At 52.2% G+C, this 16880-nt stretch overlaps 1 protein-coding gene across 10 annotated transcripts; it reads right to left on the reverse strand.

Moving 5' to 3' along the window:
* Positions 1-21: 21 nt before the first annotated feature.
* ABCD4 (ATP binding cassette subfamily D member 4) lies at positions 22-16880 on the reverse strand. 10 transcript variants are annotated; one of them, XM_067296788.1, is made up of 19 exons: positions 16602-16641; positions 16047-16171; positions 15746-15873; positions 15319-15458; positions 12047-12163; positions 11627-11752; positions 10711-10761; positions 7912-8006; positions 6789-6910; positions 5729-5820; positions 5447-5536; positions 4955-5163; positions 4552-4643; positions 4278-4314; positions 3033-3082; positions 2685-2737; positions 2179-2255; positions 841-956; positions 504-694 (listed from the first exon to the last, which is right to left on the reverse strand). In XM_067296788.1, exons 1-19 carry the CDS (start codon positions 16634-16636, stop codon positions 599-601), a joined length of 1851 nt encoding a protein of 616 aa, XP_067152889.1. In that variant the 5' UTR covers positions 16637-16641; the 3' UTR covers positions 504-598. The 10 variants fall into 10 exon arrangements, with proteins under 10 accessions (XP_067152888.1, XP_067152885.1, XP_067152884.1 ...); XM_067296787.1 differs by lacking the exons at positions 841-956; positions 16602-16641 and adding an exon at positions 16719-16880 and having other exon boundaries at positions 22-694; XM_067296784.1 differs by lacking the exon at positions 841-956 and having other exon boundaries at positions 22-694; positions 4955-5160.

Genomic DNA, 16880 nt, shown 5'->3' on the forward strand with positions numbered 1-16880 from the left:
ACAAATACTGACTCTTCTCCATAGGTCTTTGGCTAACAGGCCCCCAATTTTAATACAAAAATGTTCCTTTGACCTGTAACCTCGTGTCATAAGGAAAGCAGAGATATGCCCTTCTCTCTGCCAGCATTCCCCCCACCTTAGAACATGTCTTTGACAACTGCTGCTGCCACAGGTACTGAAGTCTGTTCTGCAGAGCTGCTTATCAAAGAAGCCAAGGTCACTGAGAGGAGAACAGCAGGCTGCATCCCAGTCATGCAACACTGCCTCCTGGACAAGTAGAGGCAGCTTTGCCCACTGCTTCTACCAGCCCCAAGAGGTGGTCTCTTTCTGCAGCCCAGTGCTCAGCCCCTTCCCCCTTGAGAAGCAGAGAGGGGGGAACAGCAGGCAGGGAGAAGGGTTGGGTAGACTTGTCTGCTCCTGGCAGAACCCCACAATGAGCTCAGACTTGGCCCTGAGTCCCATCAGCAAAATCCGGAAATGGTCTTGCACCAAACTGATTCCTTGTTGATAGCTGTTGGGTCTGCAGCTCCACATCTGCTACTCAGAGCTCTCCCAAGGGTGAGTAGGTTCTGCAGCTGGTCAGAATAGGGCATGTTTTTCAGCATTCTTCTCCAGCTGGGAGCTGCTTCATCTTCTCGCATCGTGTGAGCTCCCATCTTCCCTCCCCATGAAGTTTCAAAATCCAGCTGTGGAACTGCCATTCGGAAACACGACAACTGAGAGATGTTTCTATAAGGGCATGTCCACCCATATCAAGGTTCTCCAGCCTTGCTCACTTTTCCTTGCTGTCTGCCCTCTCTCACTGCTAGCAGGGAGGCTTGTGCTGCCTCCCCATCTCACCTTTTCCAGGCTGGCTCTGTGTCCCACACTGACCAGCGTCATGCCCAGCTGAAGGCACACACGGTACAGTTCGTGCTCCACCTCTTCTGTCAGGGCACTGGTGGCTTCATCTAGCACTGAGAGAAAAGCTGTAAGCCCCACAAAGTCCATCCCCTCCAGCCTGTAATCTCTTCCCCACACCAGGCAGGAGAGCAAGCAGTTGCCAAGAACATTGTGCATACTAACCAGAGCTCACCAACAGCAACTGTAGAAGGCAAGTAAGGAGAAGCCTAAGGTCCTCCATTTACCTCTGACACAGCTCTCTTAGCCAACTGGGAAAGCTGGCCTTCTCCACAGGCCCTCAAATCCACCCACACAGTGCAGTTCACCTCATGCATCTCCCTCGATGGCTGCCAGCCACTGCCTCATCCCCTTGGTTGTGAAAGCCAAGATGTGACCTTCCCAAGTCCTGCGAAAGAAGGGATGTGGGCCAGAGCCCCTGGCTGAACTGCAGCCTGTTCTCTCCTCTGGTTGGGACCCTACATGCAGGAGCCAGGACAGCTTCTGGCAGCTTCCTCTCAGTTAAGGGAAAATACTATAGACCTGGAGCAGATAAATTTAATCTGTTTTACATCATTTCTACAACTGTTAGTTTTCGATGCGCCAATTCCTTCTGCCAGTACAGCACAGAGCAGTACTGCAGGCTTCAGGGGAAAAGAGATACTTAAATGTGGCTACCTGCTCCTAACACTGGCTCTGTTCACTGGCACACACATCCACCTTGGCCCACAAGGCCCCCAGGCTAACTCCTCCAACACTCTCTCTCTCCCCTGACCCTGGAGCGGTCATTAGCAGTCTAAGTGGGCAGAGGAATTTGACCCATCTACAAACAAGAGCTGCTTTTGTGACCTCTCAGAACTGCATCTACCACTGTCTTCTTTTGCTGTGCTATAACTAAATTTCCCAGGGCAGGCTGTCTCCAGAACTCCCCAAGGGTTCACAAGCTTCAGAAATGGCAGCTAACACCATGCTCCCTAGGATGCATGCTTCTTTACACGGCAACCAGTGAGCAAGCTGAGGGGGTGCTGTTTCAGGTGTAATCAAACCTGGATAAGGAACACTAATTACTAGTTGCATAAGAGTAGGATGTTTTACACAGCCTCTTGATTTACCTCCCTCCACACACATAAGGAAATGTTTTCACCTCTAAATCCTCTGTGTGCTACTCTGCCTAAAATCATGACCAAGACCAAGAATGTTCCTGGCAAAGGAGAAGGGAATTCATGAGCTGTCTTTGTACCCGTTGCCTTTTACGCCAAATGCCTTGCTAGTCTCTCCAGCCTGCAGCCTGTCACTCACCTGCATATCTGGGCTGGAGGTAGAAGAGCCGTGCAAATGACAGCCTCTGCATCTCCCCTGGGGACAGGACATCATACCTGCAGCAGGGTCAACGTTCAGAATCTCCCTTCATGAAGGGAGCTCATTTGCTGAAGAGCTTATGGTTACCGATGTCGCAGACCACAGCAAGCAGCTGTTCCTGTGTGCCCCCCTTCCCCCCCCCCGCTCCCCCCTCTACACACAAGCACACTCTCAGGGCAGCTCCCCTCCAGGCCAGGCTCTCAGATGCAGCATGGGACTGGCTATGCACACCTGAGCACAGTCGATTGCCTTGAGAGCAGCGTGGCTGGTGATGTTGGCACTGAGGCTTGGGGCATGAAGCCTTTGCCCCTGCAATGTGCCCATCACCTGCAAGGCACATCTGGACACAGAAGATAGTCATAAGTCCAGCAGCAGTGGGCATCTGCTTAGAAATGTTCCCACCCAGAGGGATCATCCAAATTCAAACAGATGGTGAGTTCCCTTACCAGTTCCAATCCACCTGCTGGTCCAGTCCCCCAGCCCTTGCCAGCAAATCAGACTGCAGAGAGTACAGCAGAGACCTGTGAACATAGCCCCAGCCCTGGCAGCCCACAGCAGACACAGCCCTGCGCATAACCACCTCCTCCCTGCTTCTCCACCTTTTCTCACTTGATCTGAAGTTGTTCTGATATCCCCCCTCCCCTGCTGTTCCCATGGACAGTCCTGTCCCAGCTGCAAACAACTCCCTCACACATGCAGCACATGGTTATGCTGTGCTGCTTCAATACCTTGTCCCTTCTTCCCCCACCTTGACAGCATCAGACAAGAACAGAGCAACTCTACTAGAGACTCACCAGCCCTGCCAGCTCCAGGAAACGAACAATTCTCTCATCATCTGCAGACCCTAGGGGAGAAAATGCATCAGCAAAGGCAACATGTGGTGAGGCCATAGCAGCAAGGAAGAGTCATAGCAGAGGGCAGAAGCATCCCTGATTTGCCTGGAAGGTTTGGTGAATGGGTCTCCCAAGTCTGATGTAGCTGACTCAACCAGTTAATATCTCAGGTCCTGAGCTCTGGCCCACAGAGAGCTCCCAAAGACCAACCTTCCTTAAATATGTTAACCATGTCTGCAAACAGCATGACAGGAGGTTGGGCTCTATAGGTGCATCTGAGACTTGGCTCAGTCCATGATCACAGATGGGCACAGCCAGAACACAGGGTTCCAGACTTCAATTGCCAAGACCCTGCCTATTGGCCACTGTCTTGTACCTGGCTGCTCTGCACACTGCAGGTGTTGGAGTCACAGGATCAGAGCATGGGAACAACCAGCAGAAGGATCTCATGTGGGACAGGAAAAAGCTCAGGGCTAGGGTGAACCAGCTGGGGAACAGAACAGACACCTGAGCTAGTGCAGTCATCAGCTGTGGAGGCTGAGCAGAAGGGTTGTGCATCTGCCATAGGCCCTCTGAAGCTACTAAAGAGACACATGAATATCTGATGGCTACAGTTCATTCTCTGTGAGGCTGCAACTCCCAAATGTTTGAAAGCAGCATGTAGCACTGCTTCACTGGGAGAGAAGCTTAAACCTGGATAACTGCAGCAGCTTCTGATCAGATGTATAATCTCTGGCTTGGGAAGAGGGCAGGGGAGAGAAAGGATCCACTTAGTCTGACCATGATAGTATGCAAGGCCCCAGAAGAAAAGGAACAGTTAAAGATGAAGGTGAATGGAAAATGAGATAATGGCAAGCATGGCTTGCCCAAAGGCAGGTTGTACCAGACAGATCAGATGTAGCCCCACAGCAAGTTCAGAAAGCAGCAGGGTGCCTCAACATATATCATGCTTTAGCATAGCATGCAGAGTACAGCCACCCTGACCTAATACTATCAAGATAATAGAGTCTCCTTGAGAGGGAAGGAACACAGAGCTGATCTTAAGCTACAGAAAGTTAAATCTTCCAAGGAAAAGCTGAGAGCAACAAAAGTGAAATGGATTAGTACTCTTGATGGGGCGTGGTAGGACAGAAACTGGGTTGGGCACAGGACAGTGAGAGCTGAGATGGCAGGGTTGGTTAATTGCTTTGATGAATTTCCACACACCTGAAACTGGATAGATCTCCTTCAGAGGATAGATCACCTGGTTAAGAGAGCAAAAGGAGCCATATTAGAGGGCGCTGGACACGTAGTTCACCAGAAATGCAACAGTGGTGGCCCAAAAGGCATGAGGGAAGAAGCAGCCACACACATCCCCCCTCTTGCCAGCCTCTCTGCAGCGCAGAGGTTCACAAGGGCTTGACGTAGCCCCTGGTCAGGAGCCGTGAGAGCCCCCCACTGAGCTCGGCCAGCCAGCCCGTGCAGCTGGCCCCTGGCTCACCTGGTCACGCAGGCTTCCGTCAGTGAAGAATGGCCTCTGCGGCAGGAACACGACTCCATGGGGGCCAAAGCAGGTCAGCATCTCGACGCTCCCTGCACAGAGACACACTCATGCCAAGCCTGCAGCACCAGCCAGCAACTCCCCACTGCCCCCTGTGCAGTCCTGTGATAGAGAGCCTTGCAAATTAGCCAACAAATGCCAGAAAAGGCAAATCTGCAACACAGCAAAGCAATGAGAGTCAGAGCAGAGCATGCAATACAGAGAAGTGGCGGCTCAAATGCATCAGTGACACATTTACCATCACAAGTGGCACTGGCCTCGCAACCCCACACTGCCACCTTCTAAACTCAGCAAGGGCAGCCCTGCCAACCAAGAGGGTGCCATAGAGGGTGGTAGTCCTTACCCTGTGTACTCTCCCAGAGTCCCCCGAGGACCCTCAGAAGAGATGTCTTCCCAGTGCCAGTGTTCCCCACAATCATCACACTGCTCCCTTGTGAGATCCTGAGGCTCAGGTCCTTGATGAGCAGCTTGCCAGAGGATGGCACCGAGAGCGTCACTCGCTCCAGAAGGAAAGCTGTGTTCCCTGGCATTGGGTCCTCCCCAGCATGGCTGCTGCACCACCACCAAGACAGAGGAGGAGAGATCTGGGGGTAAGTGATCACACTGAGGCTGGCAAAGACCAGGCACCTTCCCTGCACCTTAGACAACCTGTGCCTCTGTGACAGTAGTCCTGTCCCACACTCCCCGGGAATGACAGGTCATGGTGAGCACGGCACTGCCTGCTCCAGCTAACTATATGTAATGGGCTGTGACACCAAGGGCGACCTCCATCCAGTGATGGTCCCACATTCTGGCATGCAGTTGCAAGCCAGCAAGTTGCTGAGGGGAGACTCACTTGTCCAAGTCCCAGCTGTCTTTGGCTTCTGAGTAGTTAGCTTTTTTTTTCCTGCCAAGGCTCAGCAGGGTTTCCTGCAGCTCCCCAATCCTGGACAAACAAGAGGTTGCATGAGTGCCCAGGACAACTCCAGCAGCCCTCCCTCCTCACAGCACTCACTATTGTCAATGCTCACTTAGAAGCAACTGTATATATATATTTAAGTATTTAGCACAGAACTAGGCAATGAGATCTATCCCATACTCCCCGCTTCTGCACACAGCTGCCTGCAGACAAGCTCACCTGTGTGTGTAGCCAGCTACATCAGTCACGGTGGTAGAGAGATCTATGAGCTGGCTGAAGCAGCTGATGAGGTAGATGGAAACAAAGGCATTCTGGGGGGAAATCATATACCAGAGCAAGGGTCAGAGCTGAGCTGGGACACTGCCCCTTCCTCCACAGCCAGCTCAGCAGTCCCAGCAGGAGGAAGGAGGGATGGAGAAGTCACCCATGGCAGTGGGAGCAAAGAAGATGGCCATATTCAGAAGACTGAGCAGGGCTTCTCTGCCCAGCACAGCAGTTCTGACCAGAGGGACACATCTCCCACCCACTCCAGGATGCTATTTCCAGAGTGTTTGCATGACCTGCCCCCCCGGGACTGGCCCTGACCAGTGCTGGGCCCAGAATGCTCTCCCTGGTGTCATGCAGATTCATCCCACCAGCTCTGCCCTGGGACTGTATATGGCTCAGAGCAGGGAGTCTCAGCCTGCAATGCCAGATGAGCTATTTTTAGCTCTGTATTCTCCACTGCATTTTTGAATAGCTGGAAACAAGTCAGGTTGTGAAGGCTCCTGTCCAGCAGTTTGGCAGGCAAATGCAAGGTCAGCCTTGCAGGCTCCCCATGGGCAGCAGTCACAGGAGAATCCAGATCTGCAGCACAGTGCAGGTCCAGTCCCCCAAAGACACCACTAAAAGCCAGAGATTTTTGACTTTCCATTTTTATACAGCAGAGGTCTGAATAGGAAACACTTATGCAGATGAGTCCTGGATACCTCTCACTCCCAAGTTAATCATACACTAGCTGGCTCCAAGCTCCCATTTCCACACCATCATGGGCAAGGACAGTCTACCCTGGAGGTCACTCAGTGCAGCTCAGCTAGCCCCACTGTCACCAGCCCAACACAAAACCTCCATCCTCAGCACCTGCTCACCCTCCACAATGGAGTCCAGCTGCATGAACATACAGACACAAGCTTCAGGGCTGGCTCATGTCTGGCATTGGGGTAACCTGCACAGGTAATAAACACAACCCACAGAGCACACTTTTCCCCTGGACCAGTCTGGGAGATCATCCTTAACTCACCTTGCTGACCAGGGCGCTGAGCTCTGTTGGACTGAGGTCACCGTACATCCCAGAAAAGATGGGAATGGCAATGACCACGTAACTCAGGATGCTGCCCAGGTAGTCGAAGGTATTGATTCCAACTGGGCAGAAGCATATCGAGAGGAGACAGTGAGATGGAGGGGGGAACCTTTGTCCCGCACAGGCTCAAGTGCGGCTCATGAGCCCGGTCAGAGGAAGACCCGTGTCCTGCCTCAGCCCCTCAAAATGCTCCCATGCAGAAGAACCCATATCACAGGAGAGCACAAGCACCGGGGTGCAAACCCATTTGCCAAGCAAAGAGCTCCCTGGGGAAGGCACCAGAAAGAGGAAACATCACCCAGACACACAGCTTGGGAACCATGATGGGGCAAGAGCCACTTTGCCTACTTGTTTCCACTCTTCAGGACTCAGCTGACTCCAGGAAACAGGGGTAAAGTCACCCACTGAGCAGGGAGGCAGAAAGGAAGATCTGGTCACAAAGTCTGCCTTGCAGCACAGGAGAGGCAGAAAGACTTAAGCCCCCAAACTACCACAGAGATACCTGCATGCAGGGCTCTTCCTCTCTTACAGTGCTCAGAAGCTCACCATGATGGTGAGATAAGGAAGAGTTGTCTTGACACCAGTTATTTAAGCCACAAACCTGGACCCAGTGACCATAGTTGAAAAGAGATTTTCAGGTGGCAACCACGCTCATGGGACAGGCTCTACAGGACAACTCTATAGAGCTCCCAACCTCATATACTGAATCTTCTCCCTCCCTAGAGCCCAAGCACTTTCCTCTCTTCATAACCACTGAATGCCTGCCCCACAAAGAGTGCAGATTCTTGCATATTCCTCTTTTTGAGCTTGGTTTCTCCGACTTAGCTGGTTCCTCTACAGCTTTGCTCTCCACCAGACTTTTTTCACAACAGGATTCCCATTCAAGAGGGCAGGGGGCACCCCCCATTCACTCTCAAGGCTTTCATGCACCAGCAAGCCTCTGGGGAAAGAGGTGGGAAAGGATGATCCCGCACTGCTCCTCTAGCATCAAGTTGCCAAGCCTGTGGGCCACCACGATAGAGCTACCACATGCCCCAGTTCACCCGCAAAACTCCCCACTCACTGTATAGCCAGAGCTCCTTCCCTATCAGCTCCCTCTGGCTCTGCAGCAGGCTCTGCAGCCTGCGGTCTGTGCGCATGTGCTCCACTCGTCCAGCCCTGTAAAATAAGATTGCAACATGTCACAGACTTCCTGGGACCACCGCAACAGGATAAAAGCATGGTTCTCTAGGACTGAGACCTGGAAAAGGCCTGCACCATAGTTTCCAAGCAATAGCTCTTTTTGAGCAGGAACCGAACACCCAACCCTTGAGCAATCACAGTCAAGGCTACACACACTTTCTCAGCAGAGCCTGGTTGGAAGAGGGGGCAGAGCATGGCCACACAGCTGGGGCCAGAAAAGAGAGGGCAGAAGGGAGCAGGGAGGAGAAGGCAGGTCAACACTGCCTGCGTGGCCAGGAGCCGCAGGCCACCTGTTCCCCTTCCCCAGCCCAGGGGAGTGGGACCGGACATCCACGTCCTCTGCCCTCCTCACAGCCTGACCCCAGAAGGGGCACAGCCACCAGCCTGGGTGATCCCAGTCTCAAAGCCCTCCTTTGCCAGGAGCTCCCCCACAGAGATCCGCCCGGGCTGAAGGTGATGCTCCCACGGCCTCGCTGTCTGCGGTGCCAGCAGCCCTGGACCCCCCTCCACTGAGCACACAACAAGGAGTGGGATCCCAGCTCTCAGCCACCTCCTCAGCGAAGCAGGGCAGCTCCTCCTGCTCATTTGCAAGGGTTGGGCTGCCCTCAGGTGGCAAAACATAGACAGAGCTCAGTGCAATTCCCACTGCAGCTGTTGCCAGTACCACCCTGCCATACACCTGTGCCTAGCACCCATGCATGCTCCCACTGTGGTTAACACAACTGGGAAATCACTAGGGCCTGCAGAGACAAAAAACAGGATTCATACAAATACAAAAAATTAAGATTTTTAAAAGATTCTCAATGCTTAGATAGATACATTCTTTCTGAAAAATAAACCCATTAGGAATTCAGTTTGGCATCTGTTATTGCCCTTCAGCTTGCAATATCCACCTCAGTTAAGTACTGAGCAGTAATCTTTGCTGCTGATCATTCAGAGAAGGACAAAGCCTCGAACAAGAGGAGTTACAGGCAAGGCACTGGGGATCAGAGGTTTCAGCTGAAGTGTGAAACTAGTATTGGCAGCTGTTAGTTCTTTTGCAGATGCAGAGAGATTGTTGATTGCTGTCATCTTTTCCTCACATTCAGTTCACTTCTAAAGCAAGTTTGCCAAAGGTTAAGAAACCAAAGGAAGTAAAAAGGTGACAATGCTCAGGTTTTTGTTTTTCCTTTACCAAAGCAATCTATGGTTAGACAAGTACAAGAGGACAAGCTTTAACAACTTCTACAAGCTAGAGAAGGCAGGCAATCAAAACCAGCCACATCCATTCATCAAGTCCTCCTCCTTTCACAGAATTACAGGAATAACACCCTTATAAAAGATTCCTTTATTTTTAATTAAGACACATACAGAGAAAAATATCTAGTTTTGTGCATTTTAATTAAATTCTGATTTCCCAAACAGAGCTTTTCTACTACTGAACCATATAAAACTAAAGCAAGAAACCCCATTTTCTAATATAATAATTCATTTTCTGTTTCCAACTTAATAATAGAATAAGAAGCGTCAAAAATATGAGGAAAAGTACTACAGCTTAAATAAGAAGATACTCTAATTGCTTGCACTTGATTAACAAAAATCAGCACTAACCAATAAGAATCAACCAGCCCACAAAGAAAGAACTAAGACTTGTCAATGCAAAACAAGATTGATCTCAATTATTGAGATCAAGGTTTCCTGCTTGCCAGTTTAAATCTCTACAAAAATCAGTGATTTTGAATCAAACTACCTTGGGGACAACACTACAACACTTGAAGTGCTCAATCATGACATCATTAATGAGCCAAACACAGATCACAGCCAGGAAAAGCCAGAGATATAGCAGCCAGTGCTTTCTTAAATTCCTGGAAGAAGCGTGATTCCATAACATACATGCCAACTGCAGATGCCTGAAGAGAGAGGAGCAAAGACTCTGACCTACAGGGTACCCCAACACAAATCACAGTAAAACTGTGGCCCTTTTGCTGGATTCTAGCCTTTTCTGTGCAATACCATAAAGGCTCCAAGCAACAACTCAACAGACTTCAGGGCACTGCTAAGCAGTGAGGTGCTGCTGGGCTCTGGACAGCACACTCAACTCTGGAAACCTCAGTAACAGCCAGATGTAAATAGCACAGTGCGAATTCAGAGAATACCAATAAAATGTTGGGAGGGTCAGGGCAAAGACTGAGCAAGAAAAGCAAGCAGCAATGAGGAGGCAAGACAACAGCCTGACATACCTGTAGAAGAAATGCAGGTTAGCAGCAGCAGGATGGGGCCAGAAGCAACCTGCAGAAAGTTCCCAGGGGAACATCCTGACAGGATGCAATGAGACCTTGAGCAATCTTCCAGGTAAGGCCCAGTGCAAAAACATCAGAAATGGTCTCTAAGCCATAATCAAATCTGTATCAGGCCTCTGGGGATGGTTGGAAGGGAGAGAGAAAAAAAGCTAGTTGCCTCCAGCTACTGTGAAGTTATTCCTGCAGACAATGCACAGAATGCAAAGGGAAACAGTGACAGGGAGAGGAGGTTGTATGACCCTGCAGAGGCCTTGTGGCTGCAGCAGGACGGAGGGAACAGGAAAGCTCAGGCAGCAGCAAAAGGACTCTGACTCCCCCGGAATACATGACTACAGGGAGGATGCTCCAAGCTGGCAGGATCCCCAAGAACACATAAAGAAATGAACATGCCCACCACTTACCTGTAGAAAGCAGCTGGTTCTGCATTGACACGAATCTGCATGTGCTTGAACCTGGACAACAGAAAAAAACATCATAAGGATCATGCACAACTGCCCAGTGAACTTTGTAGCCAACATCCTTGCTAAAGGACACTCCTCTTGCATCAGTGAGAGCACTGATCTGACATCTCTCTTGACAGAAATGTTCAACAGGCTCAAAAGGTGCTGAACAAGGCTTAGCACACCATGACATCATTCTCGGCCAGCTCAGTGGTGCACCTCATTCAGCAACCTGCTCTCTGTGCATGTCTTCTCAGCCCTTCTCATCCCTTCCCTTTTGGAAGCTCAGTCTGCCCCCCTGTACCACACCACCTTCTGCTGTATTCCAGAACGCCCTGAGCCCCAGGGAAAGCTGTATAGCCCCTGCCACACACACATCCAACCCTGCAGGGAAAGGGGAGATGAGTTGGCTGAGCATATAGAGAGATTGCGCCATTTTAGGTATTCACATTCACGAAGTAATGAACCAGAAACCCATCTGGTTTCTTGTCAGTGGTTCTGTCAGTGAACTTGCATCTACACCCAAGGATGCTCCATGTGCAGTTTTCTCCAGCTCACCCAATGCATCAGCAGAGGCAACAGCAGCAGGAGTGAGCAGTCAAGGAGCAGCAGTGGAGACCAGGAAACTGAACCAAGGGCACTGCCTAACACAACACAGGGCAGTGAAAGGGGTGGCTGGGGCTCAGGGCACTGACTTCGGGTCAAGATTGAGCAGGCAGGTCTCTCTGAGCTGGCAGGCAAATGACTGAGCATGAGGACCAGGAAAGCCATGGAGAAGAGAAGTAGATGCATACATAGCACTGGACAGGGAAGAAAAAGGAGCTCTCACAGGAGTTACCAGAAGAGGCAGTGAGAATGCTGCTCTGCTGCAACTCACCTGAAATCCCCCTCCAGCTTTTCCTGCTGCACGAGTTTTGACACTATTGGGCTCATCAGCACTTTGTTAACAACCGTCCCAATGACAAAATACCCAAAGATGCTCACTGGGCCTAGCCAGCCTGTGCTGCAGGGAAGGAGAGAGAGAGGTCAGCTAACAGCCCAAGCAAAAGGTCACTCCAACAGCCTTGGGCTTGAGAAGCCAGAACCCTCAACTGCCACCTCTCTTCCCTCTCACAGGGGCTATGGAGTCAACACCACACACCCCAGCATCCCCGGGGCAAGAGGCCCATTGAGGTGCAGTCAGAGACACCTTACTCACACTCACAAGCACTCATCTGGGTAATTACAATGTGGGTGCCAGGCCTCAAAAGAGAGCACAGGCCAAAGGCACAAAAGCAGAGCCAGAATGGGTTCTTACCTGTGGAAGCACTGGTATGTGTAGTAGGCCAGTGTAAAGGGTGAGATGATGAGCTTGCTTGCCATGGAACTGAGCTGCCTGCAGAACCTCTCCACATCCTGGCTGATGCGCTGGTCTCTGCTCAACACAAAGAGGCATTGACACCGTTAAAGCTCAGGAGCGAGAACCAGTCAATGCAGGATGTTGTAACTCCCCAATAGGGCACAAGCCAAGCTGTTTCACTGCCTGCACTTAGGATAGAGTGAAGGCAAACAAGCCTGCATGGAAGGAACCTGCAGCCATGACTGCCATGGCCCCCACCGGGGGCAATTTCCATGGCCCAGCAGGACTCACCCCGGGGCCTCTCTGACACTCAGGCAGAATGGTTCCTTCTGTTACCTTCGCCCCGTTCCTTGTATTAATCCCTTGTTCCACTCTCAAGATTCCCGTCCTGCCATGTGCTAAAGGTCTCGCATCCTTGTCTCTCACTCCTCTCATGGACCCACACTGTATTACCAAAAACACTGACTGCTGGTGTTGCATCCCAGGTACCAGAGCTAGTGGGGCTGGTTAGAGGGCAAGCCAGTCCTTAGCCAACTGCTGGATATTTGCAAACTCCTCCGTCAAAGCCACCCTTCCAGTGAGTAGCTGGTCACTCCGCTCTGCATAGAACACCCCTTGGTCTCTTGGCTGCAAAGAAGAAAGTGCTTTTACCCACCTCCACCCCACAAGAGCAGGTAGCAGTGCACCAAGGCAGCATGTAGGTGACAGACCCTTGGAGCCCAACCTTTCCCACTCTGCTTAGCAAGAGGTGAGCTTGGGGTAACTAGAAAGGATTGTAGCATATTCAGTCCCTCTGTGCCTGGTCTGTCCAGAGCACATGAACATGAGCTTTGGCCTCTGATGCTCTAAGCACAGGCAAAAAGCTCTCGACTGTGGATGCCAGAGAGTCCAGCAAGGAGGAAAGCTGCCTCCTTTTGGGGGCATCTCCCACACCACTGACCTTATGGACACCATTTTTGCTTTTATTGGACTGTTTGTAACTGTTCCCATCAAGTTATAAATTAACTCAGACTACAGATTCACAGCAGGGATATTGCTTCTATGAACTATTAAGCAATATGCAATGATAACATATAAACATCAACTCAGATGCCCTGCTAGGAGCCACAAGTATTTGGATGTCACTCAAAATCCCCTCTTTTCCTCTGAAAGGGAAACAAGGATGACAGTGCTTCTCACACCCAGTTTGGTTTGCACTGCCTAACAGGAAGTCAGTTTACTGCTCTTAGTTCATGCTCTAACTGCCTGGTGCAGGGAAAAAATTCTCATCAAGAAATCCTAAGATAAGAAGAATTTTTGCAAATGCAGCAGAAGAGAAACTAAACAATAAGGCTGAATGTTTGAGCAGAAGCAAGGTGTAATGAAAAACACTCTGCAACTATCCTGCACCTTTGGTCTGCTCTAAGGTCAGGAGAGCTGGCTCTGTTGCTGCAAAGCAGATAGACCCAGTTATCTCATACATTTAACTGCATAATCTGAATACATTCCCTGGTTAAAAATAAACCTGAGCAGCATCGTCACATGGTGAGGGGCCTCTGTCCTCCCCTTCCCCCACCCAAAGGAAAAGATGCGTGTGCAGCAGCTTCTGGCCTTGGCCAATGTACTGCACTACCCAGGAAGCACTGGATGTCTTGGTGACAGGCACAGCTTTTTAGCCTGTTCTTGCAACTCTGTCCTACTGCAAAATACTATCACCACTTAATGAGGTTGGAAGTAACTCCAATGGTTGCTGGAAAGCGCATCAGCATCATCGAGGCTGTGTTTCTCGTTTGGCAAAAGGAGTGCTTGAGCCAAGCTGAATCCTCTCCTCACCTGCTGTTCACCCTGTGCCCAGCTGCTTATTCTTAGCCTGGCCATATCTCAGTTCTGGGAAAGCATAAGCAGCCAGGGAACAGATCTGGCTGAAAAATGATACAGACACAAAAAAAAGTGTGATAGTATGATATATCCTGCACCAGTTACCTGCACAGCCACACAAATCACCAAGTGGTACAATGCAGGTGCAAGGACAGGCAGCCAAGAGCACTGGGGAGCAGCAGCCCAGGGGCTGTTTCTGTTTCTTGAAGTCACCACTATTGGCAGCAGTTAGGAGTCCCCGCAAGACAGCCATTTCTGCCAGTGACCCCAGCCTCAGTCACCTCCCTGGGAGATGGCACCAACGCAGTGAAAGGGACTAGACAGCAGGTGTCCCCTGCAGGGAAACGGAGCCCAGGGACTCAACACAGCTGTATACAGCCATGTAACTTGGAAGAACTTTTCCCCTGGTTTCTAGTTTTTCATCAAGTACTTAATAATTTTTTTTAGCTCTGGAGAAAAAAATACCAGTCTCTACCTCTCACATTGTGTCTAATGGAGGATCTTTAACCCTTCAAACTCGAAACTATGACAGCAGTGTCCTGTGTGCAAAAACAGGCCAAAAGGCCAGGGTCAGCATGCTGTTGCGAGGAAGGGAGGTGTTCAGCTCTTGCTACACAGCCTGGGTAGATGAGCAGCCCTGCAGTAACTTGGACAGTGTGAGAAGCAGAACTTCCCGCTCGGTGCAGCTGTGCAGGTGGCCGCTGCAGTGGGATGGGAAGGGGCTTTCAGTGTGGGTTTGAATGAGCAAGGAAGGACTGAATGCTCCTCCTTCTCTCAATTTTCAAGTCACCTCTGACATTTCCTCCCTGGGAACAGGAAAGAGGAAATGTAGCTCTTGTCCAGTGCAAAACAAAGCTCTTCTTGGACATGTCTCCCAGCTTTCCCCACAGGTTACTGAAACCACTAAAAAAACCAACTAAACAAAATTGTGTTCAGCTGGAGACTCTGGTGTTGAAGTTCAAACTGAACAACAGGGGCTGCTGAGTATACTTGCTGGGTGAAGGCAGAGAGAGGCAGCACTCTCTGACTCCAGCCAGGCAAAGTCACATGCAGAGTGATGAGGGCTGATTTTGCAGACAGTGCATTTTGAACCAATTGCTAGATCCCTGTTCTGCTGAGACTCCATTTACCTTGCAACAAAAACATCAGCACCTACTGCCCCTGAAATCATCATGACCATCAGCTGTGGGAGTTCCCTGTACAGCCTTGCCATGTACCACCTACACCCAGGGCAGACAAGAGTATTTGTACCTAGATGGAAAAAGCTTCTAGGGCTCAAGCCCCTACCCAGAGACACAGAGAGGTCAAGAAAAGGTGAGGAGCAGCTCAGGAGAAGCCAAGAAAGAGGCCGAAAGAAGCCGCAGGCAGCCTACGGGTTATCGATGTCCTCGCGCAGCACGTGTAGGCTGTAGTAGACCTGGCCATAGAAGTAACAGCTATGGAGGTATTCGGTGAGGGATTTCCTCCAGCTCACATACATCCGGTTGCAGATAAACTGGTCGAAGCTTTTTAGCTGGAACGAGGGCAAAAAGACAGATGGGAAGGAATGAGCCAGGAGAACACGCACTTCCCAAAATGAGAAAAACCAACAGTTTGCTCAGGTGACCCATCCCATATGCAGCTACTGAAGGGGGCAAGAGCAGACCTAGATCCCTTAGCAAAGGGGTCCTGCCAGGAACCGCTGGCAGCTTTCCCCTTCCCTTCCTCTGATGACAGCACCTCCCTGTCTCCAGAGGGGTCCCCTCTGTGGCCCTCCCCAGCCTCCCCTCCCAAGGCGAGGCAGCCTCTGGTCTGTTTTACCGTGGAGTTGACTACAATCAGAGTTAGAGCAATGGCAGTCAATGTTTTGAACCCGGAGAAGTCCTTGTTCCCTAGGACCTCGTAGTACTGGCTGGGGATCACACCGACCTGGTAAATAACCAGCTGCTCTGGAGGAAACAAGAAAACACCAAGAGAAAATGAAGGACTGGGGTGGCACGGCAGAGAGGGAGCGATCATGGAGGAATCGGGAGCGCGCTCCTGACAAGCGTGCACACACAGGGCGCACGCTCCAGCAGAAAGGTGACACGCAGCCCACCACCTCCGCTGCTCTCGGGCTTACCCAGCAAGGCAACACAGAGCAGGGTCAGGAACATCAGCACGTTTGGGGAGGGCCATTTGGGAAATAAGACGGCCTGGATCCTCAGGAACCGCCGCAGGAACAACAGGTCTAGCTGGGGCCAAGGCCTGGCGAGAAACAGACGCGTCGGGGCGGCAGGGAGCAGGGCGAGCTCCCTGCGGGCGCTGCTCACCTCCGCTCTCCCCAGGGAGCGCCCAGCAGGGCGCGGGGGCAGCCCCGGGCCCGAGCCCCCTTCCCGGGAGCCGAGCCCCGCCGGGCCGAGGGCAGCGGTGCCCCGCGGACCAGGCAGCTGCCGGGCGGGCGGGCGGGCCAAGCCCTTCCCCGGGAGCGCGCCGCCCGGCCCGAGCTGCTCCCCCGGGCTCGGTGCTGGGGGCGCCGCCGCAAGAACGGCCCCCCTGCTCCGTGGCGACCCGGCCCCCCTCCCCCTGCTCCCCCCGGCCGTGGGAAGCTGACCAGCCCCAAGCCCGCCGCGCGCCGCGCACCCCGCACCCGCGCTCCGGCCGCTCCCCGCCGCGCCGCGCCGCGGCCCCCTCTCACCGGCCGCCCCCCGCCGCGGCCCTGCCGCCCGCCATGAGCGCGGCCGCCCCGCCCCCGCCCGGGGCCCGGCCTGCGCCCGCCCCGCCCCCCGGGCGCTACGACATGAATATTCATCACCTCTCCTCAATATTCATGAGCCCCCGCGATAGCCGGGGCCCGCGGCGGGCTGCGGCGCGCTGCTGCAGCGGTTCCGGGCTAGGGCGCACCGGGGCGAGCCTGGGCCATAGACGCCCCGCCGGCGCGCCTAGAAGAGCCGCACGCCGCGCTCCGTGGGCGCCA

Source organism: Apteryx mantelli, chromosome 4 (assembly GCF_036417845.1).
Source record: "Apteryx mantelli isolate bAptMan1 chromosome 4, bAptMan1.hap1, whole genome shotgun sequence".
Classification (NCBI taxonomy): Eukaryota; Metazoa; Chordata; class Aves; order Apterygiformes; family Apterygidae; genus Apteryx; species Apteryx mantelli.

What these genes read in the sequence shown, in the direction of transcription:
- ABCD4 (XM_067296783.1), bottom strand. Translation starts at nt 16,636, where the DNA reads ATGGCGGGCGGCAGGGCCGCGGCGGGGGGCGGCCG. An exon ending in GGAGATCTATCCAGTTTCAG is followed by an intron (nt 3,083 to 4,277) that starts GTGTGTGGAAAT and finishes TTTCTCCCCTAG; the next exon opens with GGTCTGCAGATGATGAGAGA. An exon ending in TCCTGGAGCTGGCAGGGCTG is followed by an intron (nt 2,738 to 3,032) that starts GTGAGTCTCTAG and finishes TACTCTCTGCAG; the next exon opens with TCTGATTTGCTGGCAAGGGC.